This window comes from Haemaphysalis longicornis, unplaced genomic scaffold, assembly GCF_048455015.1.
Source record: "Haemaphysalis longicornis isolate Haplotype H1 unplaced genomic scaffold, Haemaphysalis longicornis Haplotype H1 scaffold_1, whole genome shotgun sequence".
NCBI classification, from domain to species: Eukaryota; Metazoa; Arthropoda; class Arachnida; order Ixodida; family Ixodidae; genus Haemaphysalis; species Haemaphysalis longicornis.
This window is the reverse complement of record NW_027526203.1, coordinates 45854109-45870771: the sequence shown is the minus strand read 5'-3', so window position 1 is coordinate 45870771 and position 16663 is coordinate 45854109. Positions and strand designations below refer to the sequence as shown.

At 48.9% G+C, this 16663-nt stretch overlaps 1 protein-coding gene across 2 annotated transcripts in view; it reads left to right on the top strand.

The window, feature by feature from the left end:
• Window positions 1–16663, top strand: part of LOC144163826 (organic cation transporter protein-like) — a 152703-nt gene that overhangs the window by 100345 nt on the left and 35695 nt on the right. For both annotated transcript variants that reach the window (XM_077694521.1, XM_077694523.1), the window contains exons 7-8: window positions 170–255; window positions 8755–8969. In XM_077694521.1, coding sequence (XP_077550647.1) covers window positions 170–255; window positions 8755–8969 — 301 coding nt within the window. The remainder of the gene's footprint in view (window positions 1–169; window positions 256–8754; window positions 8970–16663) is intronic.

The window sequence follows — 16663 nt, the reverse complement described above, 5'->3', positions numbered from 1 at the left end:
ACAGCAGTGTGAAGTTTTTGAAAAAATACCTCGTTTTGCCTGACATAGGAAATGTCAGTTGCGCATATTTCAGGCTGCCTAACCCCAAAAGTGACACGCAGGGATATCTATGCACAACTTTCTCCGCCAGCCCCAACTTTGCTTCGTTTCTGTTTTTTGTTTCCCCCAGGAGAGCAAAAAGGCGACCTTTCATTTCGTGGACTTCTTCCGCACACCGAAGTTGCGGCGAAACACGCTTGTCCTGTTTGGAATGTGGTGAGAACGGCTTTTGCTTTCTTCTAGCTTAAGGAACAATACCGCAAAATACACGAAGAAGTACAAAATATGAAACACCGGACGACATTCGTTCGTCCTGTCTTTTGCACTATTGTTTCTCGCCCACATCCAGCTCCTGCTGCTCCACATTTCCTCTAGCCTCCTCGGTCTGTAGGAATCCCAATCTCTGCAACAATATATTAAAGACGCAAGAATTGATAAAAGGCCCTCCCAACTGACCCTATTTTGCTAGGCACTTCTGTTTTATTATTCATGTATATTTGTTTATTTGTTCATTCGTGTATTTATATTGTATTTACACACTAAGCTTTCAGCCTTGTCACATTTCTAAGGAACGTACAGAAAAGCCAGGTGAATTAATGGTTTCGTCGGCCTGTTATCGTTGCAGAAAAAACATTGTTCCTTGAGTGCGGCTTCAGCATGTAGCTGAATTAGTTTAACAAGGTGAGGCGTGAGCGCCTCAAAATTGTTTGGATTCCTGCACTGGTGAAAAACAAACGCACATAAACTGCCTCTGTTCTGCCTCTGCAGGCTTATTTTTGGCTAAAACCGTGTCTACGTTAGCTGTAGCGCATATCTATCACTGAACGTCGCTTTCTATTCTTCATTCTGGGCACTCTTTACAGATGTCTCTTGCATTGAGTATTTTCGATAGCATAAACTTTTGTTGCCTTTAGTGCTTGTACCCGCCGCGGTGGCTCAGTGGCTAAGGCGTTGCGCCGCTGAGCACGAGGTCGCGGGTTCGATTCCCGGCCGCGGCGGCCGCTTTTCTGATGGAGGCGAAAAGCAAGAACGCCCGCGTGCACGAGATTTCGGCGCACGTTGAAGATCCCCAGGTGGTCAAAATTATTCCGCAGCCCTCCACCACGGCGTGCCTCGTCGCCTGCGTTGAGTCGGCGCGTTAAACCCAACGATCAATCCTTTAGTGCATGTAATGGTGGAGCGTGTATGCTTTCGCTTTGTTCACGGTCCATGTTTCTCAATTCTGCGTACACTAACGAAATGTACCAAACCAACCAAACGACGTAACAGTTCCACTGGACGACCCCTAGGCTGGTTGGTGTTGAGTTCCGGGATTGACTGGGACTCGTTTTGTAATGGAAGTAATGATGTTGAAAAAATGAACAAAATATTTACAGAAGCAAACTTCAGATATTGTATTTAAAATGCAGGTTATGAAGTTATTCAAAGCAGGAAAAGAAACTTCTGGGAGTCCTTTTTAACCAGCTTAGTTGCCACACCTATGTTGATATCGTTTGTAACAAGCTTCATGATACTAACGATGCATTATTTTTTTGTCAAGCGCAGGTCCGACAGAGACAAAATTCAAGGGCTAAGACATTGTTATATAGTGCAGTTTACCAGCCAAGCTGTTTCGGTTATATTGAGTCGCACACATTCATGAAAGAGACTTTAGAACGGCTTCGATGTGCTCCAACTGTAGAAGAAGTGACAACTGGGCTAGTTGGTAATGCATATGGGACATCTTGAAGGTAGCGCACTTAAACACGGACAATAGGGAAGAAACGACAAACCACAGCTGTGGTTTGTGGTTTGTCGTTTCTTCCCTAGTGTCCGTGTTTAAGTGCGCTACCTTCAAGATGTCCCACGTGCTCCAACTGGTTGGGCGCCGGTCCTTACCGCCGCCCTGTAATAGGAGAGCTGATGGCGAAGGTTCGCTCTACATCTATTCCGTCTTGTCATGTAGCGGTATCAACTTAAAAAATCTAGGCTCAGATTTAGACATGGGATCATGCAAACCTCAATTTCAACTAATTGTTCGGCTTCAGGCAGGTAGCTACCCTCCTGAAGAGCGAAACTGTGAAGTGCACACAGGTGATATTTCATGTTTGTTATTCTTGATGAAACTCGCCCCAGGCAGTTGAGCGAACTATAACGTGATCGCGAAGGAATTTGTTTCTATTGCGAGTGTCGGTTTTAGTCGGAAGAGAGAAATGTATGTTCTGTGCTAGAAGATTTCCAGATTTCTTTTGGTGATAAAGTCCTACTGACCGGCAATTAGCAAAATGCGAGTGCTTTTTTCCGCATAAGCTTCATGGCATACGCTTCATGGTTTGTGAAAGTCCACTTTTACCCAATTACGCACAACGGCCCAGGAGCCAGTATAACGATCATACGCATAATCTTGTGTGGTGGCAAATGGCGGGGTGCCTCTTCTCTTTTTTGGAGGTTTACCCGTATGTCTTCTGCATAGCTGTAAAATGAGAACCGTTTGCATGTGAGCAACTAAACCATACAGGCACCAATGAAACTTGGGTAAATTAACGTGGGGTTTTTATAGACCCCATAAACCGTGAAACAACCTTGGTCGATCGGAAAGGTAGCTTCGTATAAAAAGAAACTGCGCCGAAGTTGCGGTCAGCGTTTACTTACCCTAACTTATGAGGAAGAATGAAGCTAGGCAGAGGCGATGGCGGCCCCTGCGGTAATTTTCCGCATTGCTCGGTGATTACACCAACGAAGTTACCTTGGGGCCTCTTCTCACTTTCTGATACAGGGAAAGACTGACTCAGATTTGGAATGTCACGAAACGGCGCAACTCTAACAGAATGGCACGGAGGCGCCTCCACTTTCTTCGGACCATACAAAAATCGCAGGAAATGTCACAAGCTCTCAGTGCCCGCTTTATCAACAAAGCATGGCGAGTTTAGTTTGGCACAAGTGGTTCGATTTGAGTGGTATATGAACCTATGCTGAAGGGACATCGTCTGAAGCACACACGTAAACTATGCTTACACTAATACACATAACAGACGCACTGGTATGCTTTAGTGTGGTAAAACATCATAACCGCATTCAGGCTTTCGATTCTAGTGTGTGAAGTCGGATGACATAAGCTCTTAACTTTTGGTTATTTATTGTCTTCTCCGACAAGTGTGTATAAACATTTTGGTACGCTATCAGCTTACTCAAGAAGCTTGTAGTTTGAAACTTGTCCTCTTACAATGAAGGTTCTTAATAGGGGAAACCGGATTTCGTTAAGACAAGACATCCAGTCAGCTATTAAAAGCCTCAGCCACGGGGGCAAAGCAAGGTTTAAAGTTCTCTTCATAGTTGATTGATTGATTGATTGATTGATTGATTGATTGATTGATTGATTGATTGATTGATTGATTGATTGATTGATTGATTGATTGATTGATTGATTGATTGATTGATTGATTGATTGATTGATTGATTGATTGATTGTGGGGTTTAACGCGCCGACGCAACGCAGGCGATGAGGCGCGCCGTAGTGGAGGGCTCCGGATTAATTTTGACCACCTGGGGATCTTTAACATGCGCCGAAATCTCGTACACACGGGCGTTTTTGCTTTTCGCCTCCATCAGAAAAGCGGCCGCCGCGGCCGGGAATCGAACCCGCGACCTCGTGCTCAGCAGCGCAACGCCTTTCTCTTCATAGTCTCCACTCCTTAAGCCATGCCGGTTTTGGCAGAAAGTCTGTAATCTAGACATCACCCTATTAACTCTTGGACGAATTCGCTAAGTTTGGAAACTGAGTGTGAGTTTTCTGTGGCACAACCTCATGATGCATAGGTTCCTTAAATCCGACTTTTTAGACTTTACCTATTCACATTGCTTTAATTTTTTTATTGTGAATGTCCATACCATGGTTGTAGGACTTCAAAACGTCTTCTCGTGTACTTGTTCGTGGGAAATTGTAAAATTGGCATTCCTAATCACAATTGCACACTACAAAATCTTACTTGCTCACACCAAGTGTGCATTCCTGTGCGATATTTTTATTAGTTGCATAATTTGCTACGTGTAGTGTCACCTGCATAATTTATTACTCGTAGTTTGCTCTACGTCGCATCATTAACTAGGAATAGCGCCAGTATTTTTAAGTGTCACAAAAAATAAAGGTAAGGCTCCAGAGTTTTTCAGCTGTTTCTGATCCCGTAGTTCATTTTCGTCATTTTTTTGTGGAGGGGGAAGATGAGGAAGAAACAAGACGGGGTCTTCTTTGCCTGGAGCTGAATATATTAAGGCCTGTGCAATGAAGGTGAACTCAGATCACATTCAAATTCGGCACAATAAGCCAGTTAATATTCCGCCATGTTCTGTAAAAATGTGATCCGGTTGGATGCAATTTTGAGTGATCTAAGTCAGTGGAGATCCCTCAACTACCGTAGTCCTAGCATCTGGCCCCACGGAAAAGGCACAATCCCACCTTAATCTAAGCTGGATGCTCCAAACATCGGACTTTCTCCGTCCACAATGTCCTCGAACTCCGTATTCAGCTGCTGCCTTCAGCGGACAACGCAAGCAATTTAAAGAAGCGCAAGTTGAGCGATACCAACACGCATCCACCGCAAGGAACCACCTCAACTTTCACTTCGGCTACGAATGTTCCTGAAGCAGGCAATACCGAAGACGGTTGGACATATGTTTCCCGATCTCGTCGAGCGCGACCACGCCTTACCATGGCAGCGCATGATCGAATCGCTAAGGAGAAGTTCACGGTGCTGCTGCGCCCAACGAACAATGTTTCCATCGGCGCCATTCCCCGCAAAGGGCTTGCTGCAGTTCTTGCTAGTTATGCCCCGCATGCATCATTGAACGGACTGACGTCTACTCATGTCAACCACCGCAGCAATTCCGTCACTATAACGTTCTACAACAAGACCCAGGCACTAGCATTCTGTGCGCAAAACAAATGCAAGATTAATGGTCAAACTTTAGAATATGAGGCGCACCTCATGCACCCCAAAGGGACATCTAGGGGTCTTATCCAAGTCGACCCGGGCGACTCCGACGAGGACCTCCGAAGCTAGACAACATGTGAGTCGGCCATCATACTAGATATTCGTCGCCTTGGGAAGACTAATTATGCCCTCGTGACGTTTGACACGACCGCCCCTCCTCGAACCGTCCGCAACTACCTCGAGTTGTGTAAAGTGAAACCTTATGTCCCTCGCACACTGGTTGGTTATCGTTGTCACCGGGATGGCCACCTGCAGAAACATTGCCCCAATCCTGCTGTATGTTCCCAATGTGGTAGACCGCATGAAGAAGACCAATGTCCTGATGCGACGCCATATTGCAACCTTTGCAAGAAGACTGGCCATACAGCGCGTGATACCAATTGTCAGTTGAAAATCAGCCGCCTACAGATCATGCAGAAACGAATGCACCAGCGTTCCTACAGTCCGCCCCGCCGGCACATCACTGGCTCCGAACCTTCATTCCCGCGTAGACATTAGAAAATACGCGAAGAAAACACTAGAAAATACGCGAAGCTCCTTGCCCGCAAGCGTTGGGAAGAGCACTGCGACTCTTTTTCCTCTCACACTGGGTCCCGGAAACTGTGGAGCCCCTTCCGAAGCCTAGCCAGGCGTACAAAGCTGCAGGGTACGGTGGATACGGTGCTACTTCGTACTGGGCAATCCCGTGAGGTCTTCGAAAGAGAGGCGGCACGTATTTTCTTCCCCCAACCCCCGTCTCAACCGCCACCTCATATCTACGCTCTGGAGCCAGTGGACGACAGCGAAGAGATTGAGATGCCTTTTACATCTTCTGAGCTCACAGTTGCCCTTGAGCAAATCAATGTGTCTAGCACACCAGGAAAAGACGGTGTGTCTTGGTCTATGCTTCGCAATCTGCCGGTAGCACAGAAAGAGGAGCTTCTTCAGGCACTTAACGACATATGGATCAGTGGCGTCGTCCCTTCAGCCCTCAAGCACGCTGTTGTGGTACCCATTCCAAAGGCAGGCAAGGATCCTGCAGTCCTTGCAAATTTACGTCCAATCTCACTTACGTCTACCGCCTGTAAGTTGATTGAGCGGATGGCCACGACTCGACTGAGTCATCACTTGGAAGAAGAAAACGACTTCTTCCACCCGGCTCAGGCAGGCTTCCGACCAAATTTAAGCACCCACGACAGTCTCTACCTTCTACGAAAGTTGGTGCGAGCAAGCCGGTACAAGCGGCCGCACATTCTGGTTGCTATTGATTTACAAAAGGCTTACGACACCGTATCACACGCAGCGGTACTCGATGCCCTAGTAGATGCTTATCCGGGTAAGCGGCTACGCAATTTTGTACGGAGCTTCCTAGCTAACCGCACATACGAGATTCGATTCGGCCGCCACGACACCATTTCCTTCACCAATTGCTGCGGGATGCCCCAGGGGCTATCATCTCCCCTATTCTTTTTAATTTGGCTCTCAGGAAGTTGATTCATGGGGTGTCTGCGGTGGAAGGTGTTCATGTCACGGCCTATGCCGATGACATCACAATTTGGACCGAGGCAAGTGACCACCCCACAATCGATGCCGCGATGCGTCAATTACAGAAGGCCCTAGACACGTTCAGCGCCCTCCTAGCTCCCACTTGAATGAAAATATCGCTGGCGAAAACACACTTCCTGGCCATACGGGGCACACCTGCAGAGCGCTCCCGGATTCATTTACTAACCATTGACAGCGTTTCGCTCCACCCTGCTCCACAGGATTGGGTGCGTGTCCTCGGGGTGCCCGTTCAACAGAACGGTGGCGCTACAGAATTGGTCAAGCAACTTCGGCAGCAGTGGCGTAGCCTCCTGCTCCTCATTCGCCGCATCTCCAACACCTTTGGCGGGGCATCGCAGGACGTAGCTCGGCGTTTAGTGCAAAGTGTACTTGTGTCCAAAGCCACATATGGCGCCATGTGCTATTCCCTCACCAAACACCAGACCCACCAGCTAGAAGTACTTTACCGGGAAGCGCTTCGAGCTATAACTGGGCTTCCACGACACACACGGATTGAGGAGCTCTATCGGTACGCTGGTCTTCCCACTCTCGAAAGCATAATTCAATCCAGGGCAGAGGGGGCGAACGACCGTCACAATCTCACTCACCAGGGCCGCCGCTTACTGTGCCATGCCGGTGAGGATTTCGACACGTCTGTGCCAACCATACATAAGCACATTCCACCTTGGCAGGATGAGCTCATTACTGAGCAACGGCCAGCACCCACTCCACGTCACCAAGGAACTTACCCGTCGCATAGACATGTTCCTTCGGTCACCGCACCTCCCTTGAACACAGAAGATTCAGCAACACTTTCTGTCTTCGTGGCTGCTTTGTGGCGGCGCCATTTATAAACGGCGTCCCTCGCCGTCGTTACACACGTACCGGCCGTAGACACAACCCGCACCTTCAAGATGACCATACCACCTACCGCCACAGCGCTGGAGCTTCGCGCCATCGAGGAGGGGGTCCAGCTGGCTGTACGCCTACTGGCAGCTGATGCCAAAACGTACCGAAGTGTCAGCATATTTACGGACAGCGCAGAGGCTTTACGTTATCTCATTGGACCCCCAGACGGCACTCAGTGGCTTATAACATTAAACGTTCCTGTGCAACGTTGCGACTGTGCACTGGCATTACTGTGACCGTTCGCCTGACACCCGGGCACGCAACAGCCCTCGGTAGTGAGTGGGCCCATCAGCTGGCCAGCGAGGCTTGTCGAAATTTCCGCTCGCAGCTTGACGGCTCCCGCACTGAAGAGTTCTGCTTTGATCCCGATGGCGAACGCCGCTGCCGCAAACAGCGCCACCGTCAGGAGATCCTTTCAACAGTGCCCATCAACCCGGACCCAGTGGCTCCTGGGCTTACCCGCGCTGCACAAGTCTTCCTTAACCGTGCGCGCTCCGGATACGCTTTAACTGATGACGCCGTGGGCAGGTGGAGGCACGCCTCGACTAGAACAATGAGGAGCGGCAATTCCACGGCAGCAGCTTCCGAAGACCTTTCATCTGCAGTGGCATCACCATCCGACCCTTCGTACGTCCGCTACGCATGTGGGCAGTCACTGAAGCCAACCATCCATCACCTTGTATGGGACTGCATAGGTCTCGTAGGGCCACGTGAGACACATCGGCCTGCCTTTGCTACAGAACATTGCACGCATAGGTTATGCGCAAGGACCAGTGTCCTTAAAAACCATTTTAGGGCCCTGTCCGTCTTCTCAGCAACGCCTTGCCCTAAAATTTCTGTTTTCGTACCTCAGCGACACTGGCTTAATTCAAAAGCTTTAAATCCCTTCACTTTGAGACATTCGCTCTTGCCCTTTTACCTAATTTCGTTGGTCCCTCTCTCAGCTTGCATCTCTTTTCTGCCCTACTTTCTCTTGGGCCTTTCTTCCTTTTCCCCCTCCCCTAACAGAGTAGCATGAAGGCGATTTTGTACGCCGGCTAAACACTCTGTTTTCTAATAAAGAGCTTTTCTCTCTCTCTCGGCCTGCCTGGGTACTCGCTTACGAGGACTGGATCCGTCCGAAGGGCTGCATCAAACAGACTTTATCCGCACTTTGGCGGTTCGTTCTGGACTCCTCCATGTTGGGACACTATTGAGGTCTTCATCTCCCCTCCCTCCTCTTCCCCATGCGGCCTTGAGCCATCCCTTTTAATAAATGTTCGTTTGTTTGTGTGTCATTTTTTTTTGTACCTGAAATGTAAGTGAATGTATGCAGGTTCATGGGCTCGTTTGTCTACTACAACCTGGTCCTGTCATCGACAAGTGCCCCGGGAAACCCTTACGTCAACTACGCGCTCTCTTCGGCCGCTGAAATTCCAGCAGCACTCCTCGGCCTCTGGGTGGCTCAGCGCTGGAGTAGACGTTGGTCCCAGGCTGTCTTCCTCTTCCTTGCTGCCCTAGCTGTAGTGCCACTGCCTTTTCTTCCGGCTGGTGCGTACCTACGACATCGCTGACACCTTGTGGCTTCGTTTTTAAATGCTGCCCACCTCTGAGCGGTGCGCACTAAACGTCAGTTAAGTGCGCAGTAAACCCAAGCTCTGGAAAGGGACTGCCGTAGATGTGTCGGTCCTTTTTAGTCGTCGTAATAGGAATTTGATATCACCTATACGCGTCCAACTTGATGGTTAAATCATGATATAGAACTCTCGGAAATGCCTGTGCAAAGCAAGAAGAAGGCGCATTGTTTCCTCCCACTTGGTAAGTGTCACATTAGGACTAGTCTCTAAACAACTTTCTTAGAGTACACAAGAGCGTGCTTTAAAGTCATCGGTTGATCGGAAACAAGATTGTCGCTCCTGTTGCTGGAGTTCATTAAGGCTAGGGATACGATATTTTGCATTGGTTCGCACTCAGCTGATGTCCGCGCGTAGGTAAGGATTAGTAAGACTGCGCCGATCGCCTTTTTTTAAACCTAGAGCCCACAGGGGTCGCTCGCGTTGTGAAACCGGGGTATATCCGATTGAACCCTCATTTTTTTCTTTGATGCTGGTTTCCGACACCATACAGAAACACAATACAAAATTATATGAACAACTCAACGAACATGCCACCAACCCATGAGGGCTCATGTCGTCTCTTAAAAATTCCCCATGTGTAGTCAAGGGTTCTATTCTTGACAGCCACTCAGGAGCGCATGCCTTGCTGTTCTGCACTTAAACACACTGTGATATGGATTCGCGAAAAAATTGCCGCGTAGTGCGGGCGTCCACATCACCGTAGAGTTAGGCCATGCGCGAATGCCATATGCTATGCAAAGCCAACAACATAACGAGGTCCAAGGGTGCCCCCTCTTCGCTTTCTACATCTAGAAAGCGTATGCCATGGGGCTCAGCGGGGAGTATTTATGAAGGGTCCTTTGAAGAACATCCCACAGAAATACCCCAGCCCAACAATGCAGAAAAACGCGCTCTATCGTTTCTGGCTGCTTGCAGATGGAACACTGAGTTACCCATTGTGCACAAATACCTCTATCTTGCATGCAAGCTCCAACTGACAAAGTGCCTGTGTGTACATAATTTGAAGAAAAATGTCTTCACTTCAGGGTGAACCTCCATACTTTTGACGCGCTTTAGCACATTTTAACCTGGCCCAGCACGGTAATAAGATCTATACGAAGCGACGGGAAAAACACCTCATATTTCCCTATACAGTTTTTTGAGTGTCACAGAGAACAGGTACTCACCAGAAAATCGTGCGAATAGGAAACGGGCCGACATGAATATTTCCTGGAAATACCCATACACGCCATCTGGCATGCACCATGTCGATGCTACATATTCTGGTATAGCACGCGCCAGACATGCCTGCATGACACTCCGCAAGAACGGATCGCGAACATCTCGCCAAAACAAAAATCGGTTCACCAGCTGTCGCACATACACGTGCGCCAGACTCAAGCGGCCATCTCGGACTCTCCCGAACAGATTTGTTGTGCTGCACCCGTCCCACGTTGATCCCCAAACGAACACCACTAATACCATGTGAAGTATTTGAACATTTATTCGTGAACAATGCAGTACCTGCGTAATATATCAGAGCTTCGCCACAAATAATATAACTTCATGCCGTGGCCCTTGCAAATATTGACAACCCTGACGCCTTCCATTTCTCGGCCTTCTCCCTCAACACCTGTGTTTGGCTAGCTACGCCAGTGTGGTTCGCTGCCCCTGTAATATTCCAGTTGAATGCCCAAGTATTTCACTGAGGTGGTGACGCAGCTAACATTAGCAAAAGTTGGTGGACTGAGCCGTCATCATATTCCGGGCGCACAGCATTTCCTTTTAGTTCGTAGCGCGGGCGTTGGCTTCGGACTTGGCCGCGGGTGCTAGCGCGTGCTAACGTGGTCCTCTTTGGGAGAGTTGTGAATGTCTAGAGCTGAAACTATCCGGGTACGCCAGTCATGGAGAACTTTCAGCGGAAAGTTTCTAAATAAATGTGAGTTGCAACAGCCGGGTCTCCGACTATGGGAGAGGGGCCGCCAGCTCTGCTGGTTCTCCAGTCTTGCGCCAGTAGTATAAGCTGCGCCAATTTTTATTCAGCACCGCTCAAGTTGCACATGGTGCTTTTCATCAATAATTCTATACACCACGTTAACACGTGGCTGTGTCGGTGCGCTGCTGTGTGCCAGGTGTTACTTCCTGTTCTCGCTTAAAAGGACCCTTCAACACTTTTTTCAGTTTTTTTTTGGAAGTCTTAAATGCTAGCAAAACGTATTCAACCAACACGTGTAGTACTTAGATAGGGGGGTCGCGAAGTACCTCCGCAAACAATTACTGCTCTCTGCGCATCAGACAACTTTGAAACTCGTTCAAAAGAACTTTCTCTTTTTCCTTGATTGATTAGGGGTTTAACGCGCCGACACAACGCAGGCGATGAGGAGCGCCGTAGTGGAGGACTCCGGATTAATTTTGACCACCTGGGAATCTTTAACGTGCGCCCAAATCTCGTACACACGGGCGTTTTTGCTTTTTGCCTCCATCAGAAAAGCGGCCGCGTGGCCAGGAATAAAAACCGCGTCCTTTGACTCAGCAGCGCAACGCCTTAGCCACTGAGCCACGGCGGCGGGTTTCCTCTTTTTTTTCCTGATCTTGGCGTTCTTCGACCGCTGGAATTACGTCTTCACAGTCGTGTAGAGGCTATTCGCCGGCTTTCCTTCAGTTGCAGCAATGAATGCTTTCGATAGCCACTCTAAGGAGAGAGAGAGAGAGATAGATAGAGAGAGAGAGAGAGAGAGAGAGAGAGAGAGAGAGAGAGAGAGAGAGAGAGAGAGAGAGAGAGAGAGAGAGAGAGGGGGAAAGTGTTTATTGAGCAATGTTTACATGGCGAGCGACCTGCCCACTAGCGCCGATACCGCTTGCCGAATTTGGTATTGCTTTTGCGGTTTGTTTTTTATTTAGCTCTTTCCGACGCCACTGCAGCGGCTGGTACTGCAATCAATCCACATTTCTCCGCTCTATACGCATTTCCTCGGCTTGCCATCGTTGTTATTTTGTCTCTCTCTCGATCCGTTGTGCTCAGTCTGCCGAATAACTCTGGGGGAAGTTCGCACTTTTTGTGGGATTCGCGGTGCGATCAAATTAGAGTTTTCTAACGCGATATTGTTACTTGGCTAGGCTTGCGAAAGGACGCACCCGGCCGTCGTCCACCGAACGTGCACCCACCCGGATATCGTCCGCAGAAAACTGTCCACAGCTGCTAAACCTTTGCTAACTCGGTACATGGCATTCCACGAGTTTGGTAGCACGCGTACATCCAAAAGAATAAAACAAAAAATATTCAGTGCGCTCTTTTCTATAGCCCGGAACAGAAAAAATGAACACGAAGAAGCGCTTTGCCCGCACTGTGTCATAGAGAGCATCAAAAGAAAAAGGAAAAGCAGGGAGAAACACTTGGTGCGCCGTCAATTCTCATTGGCTTACGACGCATAGCACAAGTATACGCCTCGAGATTCGCGATCGCTGCGCCGCCTGCCGCCGCTTCTCCGCGGCGTTTGCGGGATTAGCGCTGCGTGGCTGATAGGTGGTCATGCAGTGTTTGGGTTCTCTTTCGCTTCTCTTTACCTTTCCGCGCACTAAACAACTTGTTAAGGTGACGTCTGTAAGCTAACTGCACGTTTAGGGCGCTTAAAAAAAACAGCGGCGTCTTGGTAGAGCGCTCGAACGCCAACAAGAGCTACCCGGGGAGGCGGTTCTGCGCGCTTCTTGGCCGCTCTTGCGGGCGTCGGCGACGGCAGCGGCATATCACCGCTGTCACCTTCGAACACGTCAGCACAAGTGAATTCTATTTATTGTCACCTCGTTTAGACCTGATATTGGCACCGTAAGAGGTTGGTTCGTTTTGCAGCACAGACAACAAATGCGGCTTTGCTTCGAATATGTACGTCGTAGAAAAATATGCTTCGGGGATGTGATAACCCAACAGCGTACAAAAACTTGTACCTTTTATGGGAATATAAGCCACGCGAAAATGTTAAGTACACTCAAAGGCTGTGCATTGTCAGATATGTGCCTATGGTAAGAACCAAGGTATATGTTAATGACCACGGGAAAATGAATGGTCTGCAAGTCAGGAGCAATAAATAGAATAGTCGTACGGGAATAAAAAAAAAACCGAGTGCAGCTTCTGAAATGCTAAAGACGTTTGTTTGAGCAAGGTAGTATTCACCAGACCAACTAGATGCGAAATGCACTGATATTTCGCTAAACTTGGGGGGGTGGGGGGGTGGGGGGGTGAGGAGGAGGACGCTCGCAACTGTCGTTGTTTACAAATGCGGAGCGTAATCAACAAATGAACGTTTTATTAATCACACACACAAGCTGCGTGTTCACTTTTCGTTTGTTTTTCGCCTTCAACGAACGGCTGATCATTCGGCGGACGCATTTTTTGAAGAATACAGGGTAAGCAGTTCACAAGAAATACGAGGTGTCGTTGAAAGAGTTGATTGATTGATTGATTGATTGATTGCAGGGTTTAACGCGCCGACGCAACGGAGACGATGAGGCACGCCGTAGTGGAGGGCTCCGGATTAATTTTGACCACCTGGAGATCCTTAACGTGCGCCGAAATCTCGTACACACGGGCTCGTTGGAAGAGTGTCGTATCTGATAGGGGTCTCTGATTTCGGTTTATGCTAGATTCTGCAGTCTCCCAGTGTCATACGACGATGTTTCGAAGAGTTTGGTCGCGGACGCGGATTACTCTATAAGCCCATCTTCGCGCTTCTCGTGGAGGATAAATGTAACAGATGAATCTTAGCGAGCGCTCACCTCGGGACAAGACGACCCAGCATTAAATTTGCCGTCGTGTGCTGACTCCGGAGTGTAATTTTGCATTATCCATCGTACTTCTTTGGTACAATTTTTGCGAAATTTACGCCGCATTGGCTTGTTCAGGGTACTGACCAATATCTGATATGTGATATTGGCAGGCGTAACTTGCGTGCTGTCAGGTATGAGTGCTCCGCTGGATTTTGTAGTGCACAAAGTCGATTTACATCATAGTGTGTATGGCCGCAACATGAACATCGGACGAAACACTGCTTACGGAGACACTGCCACTAAATTTCAGGGCAGCGGAATTGCAATCTGCATGCAAATGCTGGCTTCGGGACGCCGGCCTGTGACACACGCCCGGCGCTCATATAGATCTTTCTAAGATCGCGTCATAAACGTTTATACTCTCGTGAACACACCAGGCTTGCAAACAGAGTGCCTGTTCCACGTTATTCGGTATTTCGAACGCCGGCAAACGGTAAATCGATGTCTTGAACGAGCCCCAAAAGCAACGGCGACAGGGGGGAGCGGGCCGGGGACTCCCGCGCCTGCTTTCGAAACGGGCCGCTAGGGGGATTTCAGTGGCGCCCCTACAGGCCGCGCTCGAGGCGTATAGCAAAAAACACTAAAAGTGCGTCGGAAAATACCCGCGCAGTCTTGGTTGGCCTTCAGCTTCTGAGGCAGTGTAGCAGCAGCATGGATAGTGATTCTTGAAAAAGTAGCTGCAGTGAGTCTGATGTCGAGGTTGTAGCTGCGTAGTCGACTTCGGCAGGAGGCTCGGCGACAAACCTAGCAGAAAGAAAAGCGTTCGCGAAAGAATATGCTCAGAGATCCTGCAATACGTTGGCATGGTACTCTCAGTGAACACATCGTACGCGATGGTATTTGTTGCGTACAGCTGAGAAAGCCCGGCAGGCGCACGGTAAAGGCAATTTGTTTTCACGAGGTTCAGATCGCTTCGGTACGAAGGCAGTAGCTCAAAAAAAAATCGCGCCAATCCACCCTGTGAGCGTGGGTGAAAGGCGAAGCTGTAAACGACACCCACAACGATGACCCATGCGACGTCACTTGAAATCACATACGTGGCTCTACAAAGACTGAAACCAGAGAGAAGTGAAATAGCACTGAACCACACACTTTACTACTTCAAAGATATGTACTTTGCCAAGGTTAAATCAATACATGATTCATGAACGGCAGTTGGTTGAGTTCTATTGGTGAAGCTCATGAGTGGAAATTCTTTTTTATATAACATTAAGGGAAGCTCAAACCCGGTGTTAGACGATCTCACTTCGTCTGTGCTGCTGCCGATTAGATCGACGGGGCGCACTCTATCACATCGTCTCGGAGTGCGACTGAAACCCCGACCTTCCCTACTCCCAACCCTGCACATGAGCAGTGGGAGAGCATGGTATTCAGCTCTAGCCTCGACGACCAGGTTATCTTGGTTGACCGAGCTGCGAGCGCAAGCATTGACCATGAACTTCCGGACTAGGAAGCCACCCCACAATTTATTTTAGCTTATTAAAGTTTCTTTTTCTTCTTCTTCTGGCATGCGTTGGTGTAAGCTCCCTTTAATTTTTATAACTCCTAGCACATGCGCAAGGCGCGCACACGGCCGCTTCACGTGCCGTGGGTGGAGCGCACAGCGGCGCCAGAGGTCACGTAACACTATCGCGTTGCATTCAGCGAGAACGCAGGGGGTAAACCCGGAGATGTGCTTGGTGAGTGCACCGTCGGTCTACCCCCAATCCGCATGGGCTCGTAGCTCAATCGGTAAGACAACTGGCCCTTGCTCTGTTTGTGTATTCGTTCCAGGTTGGAATCCTGGCGGGGCCAATAACTTCTTTATTTGTTCACGGGAGTTTTCTGTTGACACCAACGGTCGCGAAAGAACCCTTGGGGGGTAGAGGTAAAAATCTTCGCTTTAATATACTGAAGGTAACTGGTTCTCAACGCAAACATAGACCTGGGATGGCAGCCATACCTAGCTTCTCTATTTGGCTTGCAAGCTTCCCCGACGGAGCTCCTACAAACGTGGCGCTCCAGTTAGGGCGAAAACGCCCCAGCCGCTGAAAAGGTTGCCGTGGAATAGTCCTCCTTTCGCTGTAAAAACACTGTTTTCCTGCAAGAATGACGTCGCTTCTACGCACAGAATGGCCCTGTCGGGTTGCTTATACAAATCCGAGCCTTCCTCGTAAACTTCTGCGCGTGCATAGACGAGCTTGACGTCAAAAGAAAGCTCCTCGACGTAAAGTGAAAGTCGAGAAAGTTTCTGCATGCTTAATTGAACGAAAAGGCTCGAAAATAAACAATACTAGTCGAGCAGGAGCATAAGGTAGAAGTGGGGTTTAATTGTGTACGTTCACTTTTGCATAGTTGAGAAACGGTTCTAGATTTACCCGTGACTTACCGTTGCTGGCCGGTATTATAGGAAGTGACCGGTGCATTCGGCATTGATTGGTACGACCGCTGCGCTTTATACGAGCCGTCACTGGCCTCACCGCGAGCGAAGCGAAGCTTGCGCGTTTGGAGATTAAACTTGACCCCACGTGATGGAGCGCGTCTTCCCTACACGGCAATGTTTTGGCACGCTGGCTCCCATCGTCGCCGGCTGCAATGGGGGGGAGTCGCTATCTATAAAACTGGTCGTGCTCTCAACAAAGAGCACAGGTCTGCGCCACAAAAGCAAATCAGAAACGGTAGGCACATCTTCAGCGATGAGCAAATCACGCAGTGCCGCTCCGTGCTGGCGGTAACTATAGCTTTCGCAGTGCTTCCAGACGCAATGAAAGGAGCGAAAGCGTTTGTCGAAAGTTCAGAGTCCCTTTACAAGGACATTGCAGTGCTCTG